Genomic DNA, 17,831 nt, shown 5'->3' with positions numbered 1-17,831 from the left:
TTCTAGTATTTCAAGGTTTGAGAAGCTTCCTAGAGACTTTAAAAAAAAATATGAACATACTAAATGACTTGCGAGCTTATGTGTGGAAGAGATATTTTCATTTAATTTATTGAGATCAATTCAATGAAAATTATATTTTTTCCCTTTGTATTTCAACCATTCCCTATTTCATTTCAGCTCCGGCTGCTGCAACTACTGAGGTTAAAACAGAAGGATGCAGTGGAATCCCTCCTCTCTGCTGATTCTTCCCACGGTGACTTCTAACACTCCAGAACGCTTGATGTGTTATGCGATACATTCACTCTGTCCTCATCATATAGCGGAGCTTGAGAAGTTTCCTAGAGACATTTATAAAATATGTGAACTGAGCATAAGACTTGTAAGATGATGAGGTGTAGAAAGATATTTTCATTTCATGTATTGCCGTTAATAAAGGGAAACATTTATTTTTCCCTTTGTGTTTCAACCAACTCTCATTTCATTCCAGCTGAGGATGCAGTGACTACAGAGCTTAAAACAGTTGGAGGAAATTGTATCGTGCAGTGGATTCCCTCCTCTCTACTGATTTTTCCCACAGTGATTTCTAAGGCTCCAAAATGCTTGACCTTGTATTATGCAATACACTCACTCCACAATGGCAGGTTTCAGAGTAGCAGCCGTGTTAGTCTGTATCTGCAAAAAGAACAGGAGTACTTGTGGCACCTTAGAGACTAACAAATTTATTAGAGCATTCTTAGTCTCTAAGGTGCCACAAGTACTCCTGTTCTTTTCACTCCATAATGAAATTCCAACTGTCCATATTACAATTTATGTGATAATACTCTGTTGATTTACTCAAAGTTTAAATTGCAAAATGAAGGATATCGATGCAAAAAAGTTACAAGAAAATTAAGAAAGGGTTAAACCTTAAACATTGTTGACATAATGTGTTTGCTATATATTTCTGTGGTTCAACTCTTCTCTGATCAAAATCTCATGTCTGAATTGTAACAGGCAGCTTAAGCACAGTATAACAGCATAACAAATATGAACTGGAAAAAACTTTGCAAGAAAAAAGATGTGCATAATTTTCCTCTAATGTCAGAACGAAGGGAGAGATTTCAGGTGGCCCCAAGGGGTTTTCAAGCCTCGAGTGTCTCTGAAGGGGAACGGCAAGGTGGCAATCTGGGAAATCTTCCTGCTGCTTTTGCAAAAATCTCTCTGAAACGACCTGAGGTGAGAGTTCCATTCAGATATTCCAACACAGACTCATCAGCAAGTTGGGCATGCGGAGACATGTTTGGTTGCAGTGATGGAAAATGGGACTCTCTGACCAGGAGGTAAGGACCATAGGCGTGCGCAGCACATTGCATTAGGGTGTGCACCCAGGGAATTTTTTTTTTTTTTGAAAGGCGAACATCATAAACGGCTGGGTGTGGGAGGGGGTGCTGTGTGCGGGAAGGGGCTCAGGGCAAGGGATTGGGGGGCAGAGGAGGGGGTGTGGGATGTATGAGGGGGCTCAGGGAAGGGGGTTGAGGTGCAAGAGGGGGCGGAGTGCGGCAGGGGGCTCAGGGCAGGGGTTCAGGAGGGGTGCAGTGTGCAGGAAGGGGCTCAGGGCAAGGGATTGGGACAGAGGAGGGTGTGGGATGTATGAGGGGGCTCAGGGAAGGGGGTTGAGGTGCAAGAGGGGGCGGAGTGCGGCAGGGGGCTCAGGGCAGGGGTTCAGGAGGGGTGCAGTGTGCAGGAAGGGGCTCAGGGCAAGGGATTGGGACAGAGGAGGGTGTGGGATGTATGAGGGGGCTCAGGGAAGGGGCTTGGGGTACAGGAGGGGTGCGGAGTGCAGGAGGGGGCTCAGGGCAAGGGATTGGGGGCCAGGGTGTGGCAGGGGGCTTAGGACAGGGAGTTGGGATGCAGGAGAGGTGCGGCAGGGGGCTCAGGACAGGGAGTTGGGGTGCAGGAGGGGTACAGGGTGCAGGCAGGGGGCTCACGGCAGGGGGTTGGGGGCAGGAGGGGGCTCAGGGCAGGGGGTTGCGGGGCAAGGTGCAGGCAGGGGGCTCAGGGCAGGGAGTTGTGGGGCAGGGGTTGGGGGGCAAGGTGCAGGAAGGGGGCTCTGGACAGGGGGTTGGGAGCTCAGGGCAGGGGGTTGGGGTGAGAGGTGCAGTCAGGGGACTCAGGGCAGGGAGTTGGGATGCAGGAGGGGTACAGGGTGCAGGCAGGGGGTTCAGGGCAGCGGGTTGGGGGCAGGAGGGGGCTCAGGGCAGGGGGTTGCGGGGCAAGGTGCAGGCCGGGGGCTCAGGGCAGGGAGTTGTGGGGCAGGGGTTGGGGGGCAAGGTGCAGGAAGGGGGCTCAGGACAGGGGGTTGGGGAGAGAGATGCAGGCAGGGGGCTCAGGGCAGGGAGTTGGGATGCAGGAGGGGTACAGGGTGCAGGCAGGGGGTTCAGGGCAGGGGGTTGGGGTGAGAGGTGCAGGCAGGGGGCTCAGGGCAGGGGGTTGGGAGCTCAGGGCAGGGGGTTGGGGTGAGAGGTGCAGGCAGGGGGCTCAGGACAAGGGGTTGGGAGCTCAGGGCAGGGGGGTTGGGTGAGAGGTGCAGGCAGGGGGCTCAGGACAGGGAGTTGGGATGCAGGAGGGGTACAGGGTGCAGGCAGGGGGTTCAGGGCAGGGAGTTGGGGTGAGAGGTGCAGGCAGGGGGCTCAGGAGAGGGAGTTGGGGTGCAGGAGGGTAGGCTGTTTGCAGGCAGGCCCGGGGCTGGGGATCTGGGCTCCCCCGCCCTGGCAGGCAGGCTCGAGGGCCGGGCAGAGGGGGCCGGGCTGGGCGCTTGGGGCCAGGCCGGGCAGAGGCAGCCAGGGTGGATCGCAGGGCGCCGGGCTGCTCCCAGGGCTGGACTCAAGCCCGAGGGTGCCGGGCCGGAGTCCCCGAACAGCGCCGGGGAGCGGAGCTCGCAGCCGGGCTGCGGGAGGGGGCCTGTGGGCCGGGCTCGCCCCCTGCCCCGGGCCTGCTGGCTCCCAGGCCCCACTTAAGGTGGGCTGGGCTCAGGGGCGGCCTGACCCCCCGGGTGGTGCCCGGGCCCCTGGCCAGCGCGGGGAGCCGCAGGCGGGTTTGGGACCCTGGGCGCTGGAGGGGGGCAGCTGCCTTGGGGCGGGGAGCTGGGGCAGCACCCCCGCGGGCCACCTTAAGCGGCTGTGTTGGTGCTGCCGGGTGGGAGGCTGCCAGGGAGCACATGGGGCTGTTAAAGCAGCCAGCCCAGCCCTGGGGAGGGGGAGCCCGGCTCAACGGGGTGCAGGCCGGGGGCTCAGGGCAGGGAGAGGGGGTGCAGGAGAGGTTCGGGCTTACCCGCAGCGGCGCGCTCCCTGCCTGCCAGGGCCCCATGCCGGGCCGCTCCCGGGGGAGGGGAGGGGAGGGGCGGGGCAGCACAGGGCTCTGCACGCTGCCCTTGCCACGCCTCCAGGTACCTCCCCTGAAGCTCCCATTGGCCGCAGTTCCCCGTTCCCGGCCAATGGGAGCTTCGGGAGGCGGTGCCTAGAGCAACCCCTTACCCCCAGAGACATGCTGCCCTGATGGCTGCTTCGGAAAGCAGCGCGGGGCCTGCGGCACCACGGGGGGCAAATCCCGCGGGCCGGATGCAAAGCCCCGAGGGGCCAGATCCGGATCCGGCCCATGGGCATTAGGGTGTGTGCCCGGGCCCACCCCGTGCGCACGCCCATGGTAAGGACCTATAGTTTCCCAGGCTGAAAGTGAAGAGAGACCAATTTCTTTCATAAGAGACAAGCACTTCAGCCTCAGTGCTAGCAGGAGAATCCATGTGGAATGATGGGGTTTTCAAATCTAGGACAAACTCACAAAGAAGTTTAGAAATTTAAATACCAACATTTTTAGAAGTACTCATCAAAATCAAGTAATATTTTATACAGGATTTAAAATGAGATGCGGTGGAATTTTAAAAGCTGTTACTATTTATTCTATCTGTGCACTGTGACAATCGTTTCAGATCATTTTACGCCATTTGTAACAGGATCTTTAGGTCAGTCATTTATTTATTGTTCCTATTTATGTAATTACTGTAGGCATTTGTTTCTGATGAATAAATAATTATTTTATATAAAATGGCAACCTATAGCAATAATGAGTTGAATTAAATACCTATTGAACCAAAAAGAAAAAAGGAGAAGAGAAAAGCCCTGTAATTGTTCAGCCTTAAAACCCCAATTCCAGAGAGTACTTATGCACGTGACTAACTTAAAGTATGTGAGCCATCCCACTGCTGTTAGTGCTCCAATCAGGAACATGCTTAAATACATTGATGAATCAGTGTCCCAGTTCACAATAATTCCATATTAAAAATCATAGTTACTGAATGATAATTAGCCTTTCCATTCAAACAGACCCCACGCCACACCTGAACTCTGCCACCTTTTCCTATTCTACTTTTTACCAGGTTATTTTTCCCCAGAAAACCTTGGCCATTTGGATGTTTGGTGTAGTAGACGGTTGTATTGGAAGAGGCTAGATTGGTGCCCTTTCCCCCACTAAGCAAGAGTGCATGCATCCCTTAATACATATCAATTGTTAGTTTGTAATTAGCCTGTCCATACCCCATCCATCAGGTTTATGTGCATTCACATACCCTCTCCCCCCACCCAAATCAAATCAGGTTTGTATGTATCCAACACCTACGCACAATACACTTACTAGCACTGCCCCCACTATTAAGTTTGTGCTCGCATGCACTCTTATCAGCTTTGTGCCCCCACCGCCTGATCCCATTACCTTTGTGTGCACCCAGATCCAATTCATTCTTGGGCATACACCACAAACAAAATTACATGTGAATAATGAGAGCAGGAAGAGGCCATTTTGTATTAGGATTATCAAAGTTTCTCTTTGTCACCTCTAAAATGCAGCTCCCCATTTGGTGGAATACATCAATCAGTTACTACTGGAATGGGGATAGGAGAGGCGGAGCAGGGGTGGAGTCGGGCCAGGGCTGGGGGTAGAGGGGGCTTGAGCACCCACCAGCGCCACTAGAGTCTGCGCCTATGGGGGCTACCCCTTTTGCCCTCCCCCTACCGGCCTAAAATCAAGCTTGTGTGCTCATGGACTGCATGTTCCACCAACAGCCAGTTTTATGAGCACAGTGCGTCAAAATTGCAGTTGTAATGTGAATAATGACTAAAAGTTACCCTAAACCCAATAATTTAAAACGATTTGAAAAACAAAACAAAACTAGCCCTTAGACCAGACCTAGTGAGGATCTACCTCTCTACCAAATCTGGGTACGTAGACAGTATTCTGAAGAGTTGCTAGCACTGCCTAGGACAAATTTAAGCCAGACACTAAAACTGGAGATTTCTTATTTAAAAGTTTTTAAAAGAAGTCAAACAGCCACTACGTTAAATGTTCCAATAGTATAAAAACAAATTGGGTGTGAGTTCTCACAATGATTGTCAATCTCCCTTTAGAGAAAAAACAGGAACATATTCCCCACTGGCAATCCCTTTCATAATGCAACCGAAAATACGGAGTTGCTAATAGGAGCCTCTGTACATTCAAAGTCAACAGATGGCGCCACTGCAGAAGCCTTTGCTTGTCTTTCCTCTGGGGTTCTAAAACAGTTCTGATGTGGGCCTAATCTTACAAAAATTGTTCTATGGACCATTTCCTCACCTCTTCGAGATCAGGTAACGCCTTCGTGGCAGGTACAGCAAATGCTTCCAAAGAAAAGTAGTACTAGGAACATATTGACAGTAATTTCAGTACTAGGAACGTGAGATCTGCCTGCTCACTGAAGACCACCATCAGGTCCTCCATGTGCCACCACCGATACATAAACCTCAACTTGGGACCTGCTGGTTTAGAGGCACGTACAAGGAGTTAACTCTTACAACAAATGCCTATCCTTTCTTATGGTGCAGGTTTTTTTCAGTAGCTGTGCCTATCGGTAGTAGGAGTTCTTTCCTGCTCAAGTCTCTCTGCCTTCTTTCATTCCTTGGTGGAGTGGAAACCTACAGGTTATATTGACAAAACACAATTACATTAAAATGAGAGCAAAAAACAACAACCAAAAACAATAGACTGTATAAACAAGTCAAGGATTATAAACAGATTGGTTCACAACCTCCAAGATGTATCCCCCTCTCTGGTGGTACATGGCAGTAACAGAGCATGTGGGAGCCATACACGTTCTTCTTCAAAGTCTAACTAAATCATTACCCCTATGGTGCAGAGGGGAACCTCCCGCCAATCATTCCATCACACTGTTTTTAAGCTGGGCTACATATAACAAATAAATTCATTTCCTTAAGAAGCCATTGGGCGATTTCTATCATCTAGGATTTTAGGCCTTCCTGTGGGAAAGCCAACCTTAGGGGAATAAAAAGGGAGGAATACGCTACTACTAGATCCCCACTTAAGCTCGCCTTTATCCTACCATTGGTAGGCAGGAGGAAATAGTGACAGGTTTGTCTCCAGCTTTCATCCTAGAAAGAGATGAGGCTCTGGTTTCTGTACAGAACACAAGGTGTTTCCACACAACGTAATTTTTGTGCCACTGATATTGCAAGCTACGCCCACTAGAGCTGTACTAGCACTGTCCCAGCCCAATGTGTGCATGCTCGCTAAAGGCCCCCCACGTGGATCATAACTGTACGAAGAACAACCCAAGAGAAGTATGTGCAAAAGCATCTTACTCCAGGCACCTCATCTCACTTCCATGTGGCACAAGTAAGAGTCCCGTGCAGATGGCTCTATCCCTGCACGAATCCTCTGCAGCAGGCTCTGAGCAATTTGTAACTAACTTTCCTCAAGCAAGAGACTAGCCGTTTGCATATATGCTGCAGGGGAGCTGGAACTAGGGGCACTGGGGTGCCCAGCATGAAGTGATATTAGCAAGCGAATGCACGGTTTCCATCATACATGGGGTTTACAGTGTTGTTCAATGGCTTTCAGCATCCCCACTATAAAAATTGTTCCAGACCCCTGAATTGCTGTTACCATAGGTGCCAACCCCTTGGGGGCTCCAGGGCTGGAGCGCCAACTGAAAAAAATTAGTGGGTGCTTAGCACCCACCGGCAGCCAGCTCCCTCCCTCCCTCCCAGTGCCTCCCACCCGCCACAATCAGCTGTTCCACGGCGTGCAGGAGGCGCTGGGAGGCAGAAAGAGGAGCAGGGATGAGGCACACTTGGAGGAGGGGACAGAAGGGGGTCAGACGAGGTGAGGAGGGGGTGGGGTGGGAAAAGGCAGGGCGGGGGTTGGGGAAGGGGTGAGGGCAGGACCTGGGGAGCAGCGGGGGCGGCAAGAGGCGGGGCGGGGGTGGGAGCTTAGGGGATGGGGGCGGGTGGGGCCGTGGGCAGAGTGGGGGGGGGTTGAGTAGCTGTTACTGTACAGGTTTCCTGAAAAAGGTGATTTGGCTCCCCTCCCATTACCCTGTGTTTATTTTGTCACCTTAGCCTGTCCTAGTATTCACACTACTTATTTCCCTCTCTCCTCAACAGCTTCCCCTGAACTTCACCCTGGTGGGGAATACACATCTCCAACACCCACAGAAAGTAACCGGAGAATGGGAAACATTGCAGCCATGGCTATCTGGGGGGTCTGGTAAGTCGGCCAGAGTGGTGGAGGTACAGAACGTCACAGCATGAAAATGTTATGTTTCTTCGGGCAGAATTAGACCCTCACTAGCTGAGCACCATCTTTCGGAAACCGGCCATCGGCGGGCGCCCCCCTCTGGCCTGGCGGCCATCGGCGGGCGCCCCCCTCTGGCCTGGCGGAAAGCCGCCCAAAGCGATATGGCTGCAGCTTTTTAAGGCCCAGCCGCCCTGGCCAGGCATTCCTTTTCTATGGCTGGAGAGTTCTGCTTCTGGGGCAGCAGCTTTCTGCTCACATACCCGATGGGATGTCTCTCCCCCTTTCCGTCAATCTGCATTGGCACCACCCCCAGCCCTCTTCTGAAGCGTCAGTGAACACCAGAAAGAGCTTGTCAAAGTCCTGCTTTACCAGCACCGAGCCCTTGACCAGAGCCTCTTTCAGAGCACAGAGACCCCTCTGCCACTGCTTGGTCCAGACCACCTTATCTGGATTACCCTTCTTACATACATATCTCATCGCGGCGCTCCAGCCTCTGCTTTGCCCCTCCTGCCAACTCACAACCGGCCACCCGCTCCTCTTTCTCAGGCAGTGCCTGTCGCTGCTTCCCATCCGCCCTCCTCACGGTGCCTGCACCGCTTTTAGCCTCAGCCGCAGTCCCTCTCATGCCGCCATGTGGAAGCCTGGACCGAGCCCCCCGCCTCTGAGGTGCTTGCTTCATCTGGTCCCAACCATTCTGATGTTCCCGGGGTAGCGGGGTTCTACTGGCTGTGGGCAGCTCCTAGTGCCGCTTCTCCCCATTGAGCCCCCCTTTCCCTGAGGGCCTGGAGTAGTGTCAGAATTTCAAAGACCAGGGCCCCCGCCTGGGCATGTGGCCCTCTGCTCCTAAGCCCCGCCCCCGGATCATGCCACCTCAGAGGTTCTCTCGGGCCCACCTCACAGTCGGCGCTCGCCGTCCTCTAACCTGAAGTCTCGCCTCAGTCTTGAGCTGACTCAGCCTCTCTCTCACACCGAACGCCCTCCCTCTTGAACCAATTACCGCCCAGTCTGAGCCCCACCCCCTGGTGGAGCCCCCTGTGGGCTCCGTCCAGCCCTTGTGTCTGCGACTAAGTTTTGGAGTCCTGGTGCCATGGCGGCAGGGCAGCGATGCACAGAGCTGCCTCCAGAGGTGCGAGGGGCGGATCTCACCTGTCAGGCTTCCCATGGCAGCCCCCGCACTGAGCCTGCCCTGGCCTCTTCCTACGGGGCAGGGGGAACCAAACCATCCCCTGCTGTCCCTCAGCAGTGCACAGAGCCTGCCTGCCCCTGCTTCCCCACTGTGCCAAGCTTGGCCCCATCCCTGCTGCTCAGGCTTTAGCACCAAGCCCACCATGGCTTCCCTCGTCCCCAGCAGCGCGGAGCCATCCCAGACTCTTTGGCAGAGCCCACCACCAGCCCAGGGAGGAGTTGGGCCACTCCCAGCCTTAGGCAGTGACTTCCCATTTGCACAGCCCGACTCCATTGACAGGAAAGAGAAACCAGGAGATAGCGACCCACATCCTCAAAGATGTTTGGGCCCTTCACTCCCATAATGGCTATGTACCTTGGAGGAGCTGGGCCAATATAGCCAAAAGATACAGCAAAAGCTTCTAGTGTAAAGAGACATCCCCTGCACAGGCATCAGAAAGGAAATGACCCGCACACTGAAATGTGCTGAGGTGCTATCTACACATCAGTATATTGAGTCCTGGAGGTTCTTCTTTTTATCCATAGAGGTTTAAATTAATCTTCTAGGCAAAGCACTTTCAACCTTGATTTAATTATAGGGATGTGTTTTATAGTACACAAAAATAAAGAGCTTGTAATTTTACAATTCTATCTACAAGAGACCAAAGGTCATAACCCAGTACCTTAAACTTTAAAGCATTCTAGAGTTACATGGAAATTCTGTTCTTTATTCCCCCTGAAGAAACAGAATATATAGGGTTTGTATGTGTGTTTGAATCTTTAGCGATAATAATCCCAGTAGACAGGCACCTCTGACCAAGAAAAGGGCCGCTCAGGAATGCAGCAGGGAAAGATCCTTTTACCCCTGGGGCAACTGTTCCAAACCCCCCAGAGTGAACACACACACACACACACACCCCGGAAGAATATAGGAAAGGGAAATATTTCTTTCCACGGAGATGAAAGGAGAAAGATAACAGGGGGAAAGATGGGGGAAGCGGTAAAACAGGGTTGCATTCATTACAAGGCCCCACTAGTACCACGGTCGGAAAGAGCTGGGGGGAGAACGGTAATTCTATTTTATAGAGGATTTTGCTATTTCAAAATCAGATTTCATTCTGATTTGGAATCATATTCAAAAATTTTGAAATTCTGTGTGAAATGGCATTGCTGATCTCCACTGAGCTCTAAAGCAGCCTTGTAGGCTGCCCCAAAGCTGGAGATCCTTGGAGCCTTACAAGACCTAGCTCCACGGTAGCACACCTGGTGGGCTGTCCTGGAGCCATGGACCCTAAGAGCCCTACCTGGCGAGGAGTCACGAGCCTGGCAGCTGGGGCTCCCGCAACTTTCAGGCTCCCAGCTTCCCATCAGCCCACCAGGCAGGCAGCTGAGGAGCTGGGAGCCTGGAAACCCAGGTTCCCCAGCAGCGTGCCACATGGTCTATCAAGGAGCCCGGCAGCTGAGCTGTCAGGAAGCCAAGCAAGTTTCTGATGAAATTCTGCCTGGCCAGCAAAGTTCCATTGGAAACATGCTTGGTTTCTGGTGGATTCTGTCAGAATTGACACAGTCCTGCAGTGTGTTTCAATTTCAACAAAAGAGCAAACTCTGGCAATTGTTTTTTTCTAACAAGCTCCGCTAATTAGCAATGGAGAGCAACACGACACAATAGTTTTATACAATAAGACCATCATAGAAAAATCAAACAGCAGGGAAGATAATTTTTAAATAGGCAGAAGGTATGGTAATTATTCAGTGGAAATGCAACCTGCACCAACGCAGTCTTTGAGAGGTTTAGCCAACTTTACACCAGGTTAACTAGCAGCAATCTATTCTATTGAATAGTCAGTCCTGACAGATCTTTTGTTTAGCTGTGGAAGCCCTTTCTTTTTCCAGGTACGCATGATGACTCTGGCTGAGGTATGCTAGAATGGTACTTTGCTGAATTAAAGCCCTCATCATCATACCATCAGGTTTCAGGTCTCTCATAGCGTGCCATTCATCCTCTAAGAAGGAAGAAGCCACTGCACCTGCGACTCATCAGCTGCCTCTGAATTGGGTTTAAGTGAAGGGGGAAAGGGGCAAGTCAGAGTACCTGTAAACAGAGAAAAGACGACTATTGAATCTATTGAAGTCATGGAGTTCCCCTAGTGTAACTGCAGCTGCTGCACACTTCTTCACGGGCTTTTTCTACAGCAGGCGAACAATCACCTAATATTGAGTATTTGCTTTCCAAGTTGCCCACTTTTGAATAATAAATCATAGGGCAAGGGTAATAAATAAAAAGCACATCCCCATGCATATTTCAATGGAACAAAAAGCACCTGGTATAGGAGAAATGAATTAACACATGCAAAGAGAGAGAGGCTGTTTCAATTCATTATGCACAAGAGAGTTTTCTTCACAGCATTAGCAAAATTAATGCCTCCATAGTGAATTATATCCTCATGCACCCTACCAAAGTTAATCTCTAGTTCTTTCCCACCCCTATAGAATCTCATTTTTAGTAAAAATTCTGTTTAGTGCTTGTAGATCTCAAAACACTTTACAAATGAGGTCAGTACAATCATCTCCCCTCCCCCACTTTTTTTTTTTAAATGGAGGGGGACACTGGGACAGGGAGGCAAAGTGACCACCAAGTGACCCAGCAGCAGAGGCAGGAATAGAAACCAGGTCGCCTGAATCCCTGGCCAGTGCTCTAAACCACTAGACCACACTATCTCACATGTATTAGCATATTGAAAATTTAGTGCACCGTAAAAGTCAATTTCTGAGAAACTTGAGATTGAATTGAATATAAAAATATTACATTAATCTACTTTTTAAAAAATGTCTGAATGGGAAAGGTGCAGAAACCAGGGGACCTTGCTAGTTTTAGTCCAATCTTATCATAGCCACAATCATATATTGTGCTCAGGAAGTGAGCTTTAGGGCCTGCAGATCTCAAGCAATCTATAAGCCTGGGAACAGTGAAGGAACCAAACAAAGGCCTATTCTTGTGCACCTTAGAAGCTTTAGGAGGGCAACCTTATGCACCTAAGTGGCAGTGCGATCTCCATCCTCAAGATCACACTGCAGTCTGCCCAAAACGTGTGATCCAAGAGAAAAATCAAACTTGCACCACTAAAGGGTAAAAAGCAGCAGAGGGTCCTGTGGCACCTTTGAGACTAACAGAAGTACTGGGAGCATAAGCTTTCGTGGGTAAGAACCTCACTTCTTCAGATGCAAGACTAAAGGGTAGTTACTTCCAACGGCCGCATTTAAAGGGTAAAAAGATGTTAATTAAATTAAACGTAACAATACCAAAATTCTTCACAAGTTTATCAGATTCCTTTTTGTTTAGCCAAAGAAAGAACTGAGACTATACTTGAATGTATACATTTTATTAATTGAATTACATAAATAGTAACAAATACATTCATAAATAAGGAGTTACAGCAAAGCAATGTGATATGACAATCAAAGTTCAATCCATGCATTTAACATGGGGTCGTTATCACACTTTTATCAAATAGGTATAATCAGAGCTAGATAATTCATTTCACACATCAGAAAGCGGCGATTTTAGCAAAATCATCTTAATACAGAACAGAATTAACTACCCAGTGTAAGTCCTTTAATACAGGTCATTGTTCAACACGGAATTGGCAGAAGTAGAAGTTTCCCACAATTATTACACTTTGAAATGCTCAATAAGGTTTAAGGGATCCCCTAAAGCTGCAGAAATGCTACCCTCTTGAAAGTCTCTGGAGATATCTTTATTCTGCCTGGTCATCTTCATCCAAGATTTTGGAATTAGGAATGACAGTAAGAACTGAGGTAGCCAGGTGGGTCCTGCATCCTTGTTGAGCTAAAAATTCAAACCTCAGTGCTTTCAAACACCTACCCGAAATTAACTTTCACACCAATTAAATTGCACCAAACAGGCAACCTCAGCTTTGCCCTCTAAATACATCTACTAATGTACGGATACAAAAACATCTAGAATTGCCAACAATTCACACTAAACCAATACCAGAAAAACAGTCATAATCACAAAATACTGCACCTCTACCCAAATACCAAGACTTAACAGAAAAATACCTACCTAAAACATCCACATCATCATCCTTTGAATTCAATAAGCGTAAAGCACTACTAAAACACCACTACTGCCACTTCCACCAATGGACACAACTACTAAAAACACTCTCACTTCTGACACAATAGGTGCAAAGTTAATTTTGAATGTGTGGTACACTTTGGTTGGTGTGACCGTTTAAGTAGAGCAGGTGTTTGAAAGTTGTGAAGTGCGGAGAGTAACTGCCAGTTGCCAAAACATTTATTTGTGTTTGCTTCCTTTTAGAAATGTGTGAGAAATACACAAGTTAGGCGTTACCTGGAGTAAATGTTAATTTTCTGAACCTTAACTTTATTGGAAGAGTTTTGGGGGGAGAATTGGAGGGGAGTGGAGGATTCAAATGTATACCTTCCCTTAAGTCACATCTTTGCACTTCCAGTAGGAAATGATGATTTCTTAATAATAGGAAGTTATAATTCTATACAACTTGAGTGTTTAAGGTCCATGCATTTCAGATTCACAGTTATGCCATGGTACTGACACTTCCTTCTTTTCCACTTCTGCTTCATGATGCCTGAATCAGAGAGAGGGAGCAAAAGGCGTGTGTAAATGAGAACCGCTTTCGACAACGGTCCAAAACCGCCCCGGACACTCCCTTTCGGATCTTACCACCAGTAGCATGTCAGATCTCCAAGAGTCCAAAAAGTGAGTAGAAAGCAGGAGACTTGATTGCAGAATTCCAGGCAAGTTGGAAGCGCTGTTTGAAGAGCCGGAACTCTGGACACAGTGTCATGGGGGTGCCATAAATAGTAGCAGATGAGACCTGTACCCTGTTTACAGGGCGCTCATTCAGGGCAGTGGCTGCATTTGGCCAAGTGCCAAGAGACTAGAGGGCAAAGACCAGATCCCTGATTACAGGGCGGTCGTTGGCAGCAGGCTGTGAAGACAGCACGAGGCCAAGAGACCCAGAGGGCCTCGGAGACGCACACCCTAGTTACAGGGAGGTCAAGCTGCCCATGTTATGGACATGATTCTAATCCCCCAGATTTCAAAAGCGAGATGCAACCTGTACCCTGATTACAGGGTGGTCGCTGGCATTAGCCAAATAGGGGAGACCATAACCTGAATTACAGGAAGGTCAAGCTGTCAAAGTACCAAAGAGCTCGATATGTCCCATCCTAGAGAGGCTTGTGACATGGACCCTAATTACAGGTTTGTCACGCTGACTAATGGGGCAGAGCACGGCGTAAAGCCAAATGAGCAAGAGGGCAGAGACCCAGACCCCAGTTACAGGGCGGTCACATTGCTCAGTTTAACAAAGATCTCAATGCCCCTCCAAAGACAGGGGGAGGTGACTTGCACCCTGATTACAGGGCAGTCACATTCACTAACCTGTTAACGGAGACCCAAAGGGCCTCGGAGACGCAAACCCTAGTTACAGGGAGGTCAAGCTGCCCATGTTATGGTCTAGATTCTAATCCCCCAGATTTCAAAAGCGAGATGCAAGCTGTACCCTGATTACAGGGTGGTCGCTGGCATTAGCCAAATAGGGGAGACCATAACCTGATTTACAGGAAGGTCAAGCTGTCAAAGTACCAAAGAGCTCGATATGTCCCATCCTAGAGAGGCTTGTGACATAGACCCTAATTACAGGGTTGTCACGCTGACTAATGAGGCAGAGCACGGCGTAAAGCCAAATGAGCAAGATGGCAGAGACCCGGACCCCAGATACAGGGCGGTCACATTGCTCAGTTTAACAAAGAGCTCAATGCCCCTCCAAAGACAGAGGGAGGTGACTTGCACCCTGATTACAGGGCAGTCACCCTCAATAGCCAGATAACGGAGCAGAATGTCAAAACGACACAATAGCACAGACCGGGACCCAGCTTACAGGGCGGTCACGCTGCTCAAGGTATTAAGAGGCTCGAGATTCCCCTACAGTCTAATTACATGACCTGAGGCCTGATTTGAGGTTGGTTACTGTGCCCAGAGTTCCTTTCCTTTTCCTCCATCTTCTTTTCTCCTCTGTGTGTGGCATTCCTGACACTTCCTTCTTCTCCACTTTTGCTTCATGAGGTCTGAAACAGAGAGAGAGAGCACAAGGCGTGTGTAAGTGAGAACCGACAATGCCATGTCCCGCACGCAAACTCAGTGTAATCTACTGATACACTGTTCCTTTCCGCATCTGCAGACAGTCTGGATATTTAGGTCCAAGACAGTTCTTTGTGGTCCTCAGACACTTCCACAAGCATTTCCTGCTCCTCCCAAGCTGCACTGGGTGAGAAAACTACTGGGCCCATTCCCCTCTAAAGCCACAATCTCCAGATTTCCCCTTGACAATTATTTCACCAGGCAGCCTCCATACAAAATCAGGAGGAATAAAATGATGAAGGAGGGTAAGGAATTAGTTGACAAGTATTCCTAAATCAATGTGACAAGGTATACTGCCTGGAATGACTTAGTCCAAAACAGCCCCAGACACTCCCTTTCGGATCTTACCACCAGTAGCATGTCAGATCTCCAAGAGTCCAAAAAGTGAGTAGAAAGCAGGAGACTTGGTTGCAGAATTCCAGGCAAGTTGGAAGCGCTGTTTGAGGAGCCGGAACTCTGGACACAGTGTCATGGGGGTGCCATAAATAGTAGCAGATGAGACCTGTACCCTGTTTACAGGGTGCTCATTCAGGGCAGTGGCTGCATTTGGCCAAGTGCCAAGAGACTAGAGGGCAAAGACCAGATCCCTGATTACAGGGCGGTCGTTGGCAGCAGGCTGTGAAGACAGCACGAGGCCAAGAGACCCAGAGGGCCTCGGAGACGCACACCCTAGTTACAGGGAGGTCAAGCTGCCCATGTTATGGACATGATTCTAATCCCCCAGATTTCAAAAGCGAGATGCAACCTGTACCCTGATTACAGGGTGGTCGCTGGCATTAGCCAAATAGGGGAGACCATAACCTGAATTACAGGAAGGTCAAGCTGTCAAAGTACCAAAGAGCTCGATATGTCCCATCCTAGAGAGGCTTGTGACATGGACCCTAATTACAGGTTTGTCACGCTGACTAATGGGGCAGAGCACGGCGTAAAGCCAAATGAGCAAGAGGGCAGAGACCCAGACCCCAGTTACAGGGCGGTCACATTGCTCAGTTGAACAAAGAGCTCAATGCCCCTCCAAAGACAGGGGGAGGTGACTTGCACCCTGATTACAGGGCAGTCACATTCACTAACCTGTTAACGGAGACCCAAAGGGCCTCGGAGACGCAAACCCTAGTTACAGGGAGGTCAAGCTGCCCATGTTATGGTCTAGATTCTAATCCCCCAGATTTCAAAAGCGAGATGCAAGCTGTACCCTGATTACAGGGTGGTCGCTGGCATTAGCCAAATAGGGGAGACCATAACCTGATTTACAGGAAGGTCAAGCTGTCAAAGTACCAAAGAGCTCGATATGTCCCATCCTAGAGAGGCTTGTGACATAGACCCTAATTACAGGGTTGTCACGCTGACTAATGGGGCAGAGCACGGCGTAAAGCCAAATGAGCAAGATGGCAGAGACCCGGACCCCAGATACAGGGCGGTCACATTGCTCAGTTTAACAAAGAGCTCAATGCCCCTCCAAAGACAGAGGGAGGTGACTTGCACCCTGATTACAGGGCAGTCACCCTCAATAGCCAGATAACGGAGCAGAATGTCAAAACGACACAATAGCACAGACCGGGACCCAGCTTACAGGGCGGTCACGCTGCTCAAGGTATTAAGAGGCTCGAGATTCCCCTACAGTCTAATTACATGACCTGAGGCCTGATTTGAGGTTGGTTACTGTGCCCAGAGTTCCTTTCCTTTTCCTCCATCTTCTTTTCTCCTCTGTGTGTGGCATTCCTGACACTTCCTTCTTCTCCACTTTTGCTTCATGATGTCTGAAACAGAGAGAGAGAGCACAAGGCGTGTGTAAGTGAGAACCGACAATGCCATGTCCCGCACGCAAACTCAGTGTAATCTACTGATACACTGTTCCTTTCCGCATCTGCAGACAGTCTGGATATTTAGGTCCAAGACAGTTCTTTGTGGTCCTCAGACACTTCCACAAGCATTTCCTGCTCCTCCCAAGCTGCACTGGGTGAGAAAACTACTGGGCCCATTCCCCTCTAAAGCCACAATCTCCAGATTTCCCCTTGACAATTATTTCACCAGGCAGCCTCCATACAAAATCAGGAGGAATAAAATGATGAAGGAGGGTAAGGAATTAGTTGACAAGTATTCCTAAATCAATGTGACAAGGTATACTGCCTGGAATGACTTAGTCCAAAACAGCCCCAGACACTCCCTTTCGGATCTTACCACCAGTAGCATGTCAGATCTCCAAGAGTCCAAAAAGTGAGTAGAAAGCAGGAGACTTGGTTGCAGAATTCCAGGCAAGTTGGAAGCGCTGTTTGAGGAGCCGGAACTCTGGACACAGTGTCATGGGGGTGCCATAAATAGTAGCAGATGAGACCTGTACCCTGTTTACAGGGTGCTCATTCAGGGCAGTGGCTGCATTTGGCCAAGTGCCAAGAGACTAGAGGGCAAAGACCAGATCCCTGATTACAGGGCGGTCGTTGGCAGCAGGCTGTGAAGACAGCACGAGGCCAAGAGACCCAGAGGGCCTCGGAGACGCACACCCTAGTTACAGGGAGGTCAAGCTGCCCATGTTATGGACATGATTCTAATCCCCCAGATTTCAAAAGCGAGATGCAACCTGTACCCTGATTACAGGGTGGTCGCTGGCATTAGCCAAATAGGGGAGACCATAACCTGAATTACAGGAAGGTCAAGCTGTCAAAGTACCAAAGAGCTCGATATGTCCCATCCTAGAGAGGCTTGTGACATGGACCCTAATTACAGGTTTGTCACGCTGACTAATGGGGCAGAGCACGGCGTAAAGCCAAATGAGCAAGAGGGCAGAGACCCAGACCCCAGTTACAGGGCGGTCACATTGCTCAGTTGAACAAAGAGCTCAATGCCCCTCCAAAGACAGGGGGAG

At 49.7% G+C, this 17,831-nt stretch overlaps 1 protein-coding gene across 1 annotated transcript; it reads left to right on the top strand.

The window, feature by feature from the left end:
- The first annotated feature begins 1,275 nt into the window (after positions 1 to 1,275).
- On the top strand, positions 1,276 to 13,522 carry LOC135977747 (collagen alpha-2(I) chain-like). Its single transcript, XM_065579008.1, has 4 exons — positions 1,276 to 1,319; positions 2,583 to 3,681; positions 7,467 to 7,569; positions 13,404 to 13,522. The coding sequence occupies exons 1-2, from the start codon at positions 1,276 to 1,278 to the stop codon at positions 3,532 to 3,534; spliced, it is 996 nt and encodes a 331-aa protein (XP_065435080.1). The 3' UTR covers positions 3,535 to 3,681; positions 7,467 to 7,569; positions 13,404 to 13,522.
- The last annotated feature ends 4,309 nt before the right edge of the window (positions 13,523 to 17,831 follow it).

This window comes from Chrysemys picta, unplaced genomic scaffold, assembly GCF_011386835.1.
Source record: "Chrysemys picta bellii isolate R12L10 unplaced genomic scaffold, ASM1138683v2 scaf22, whole genome shotgun sequence".
In the NCBI taxonomy this organism is placed as follows: domain Eukaryota; kingdom Metazoa; phylum Chordata; order Testudines; family Emydidae; genus Chrysemys; species Chrysemys picta.
Note: the sequence above shows the minus strand (reverse complement) of the source record. Positions and strands in the feature narration are given on the sequence as shown.

Coding starts and splice junctions, on each gene's coding strand:
- LOC135977747 (XM_065579008.1), top strand. CDS start 1,276: ATGTTTGGTTGCAGTGATGGAAAATGGGACTCTCTGACCAGGAG. Junction 1,320..2,582: donor TGGGACTCTCTGACCAGGAG/GTAAGGACCATA, acceptor CAGGGGGCTCAG/GACAGGGAGTTGGGATGCAG.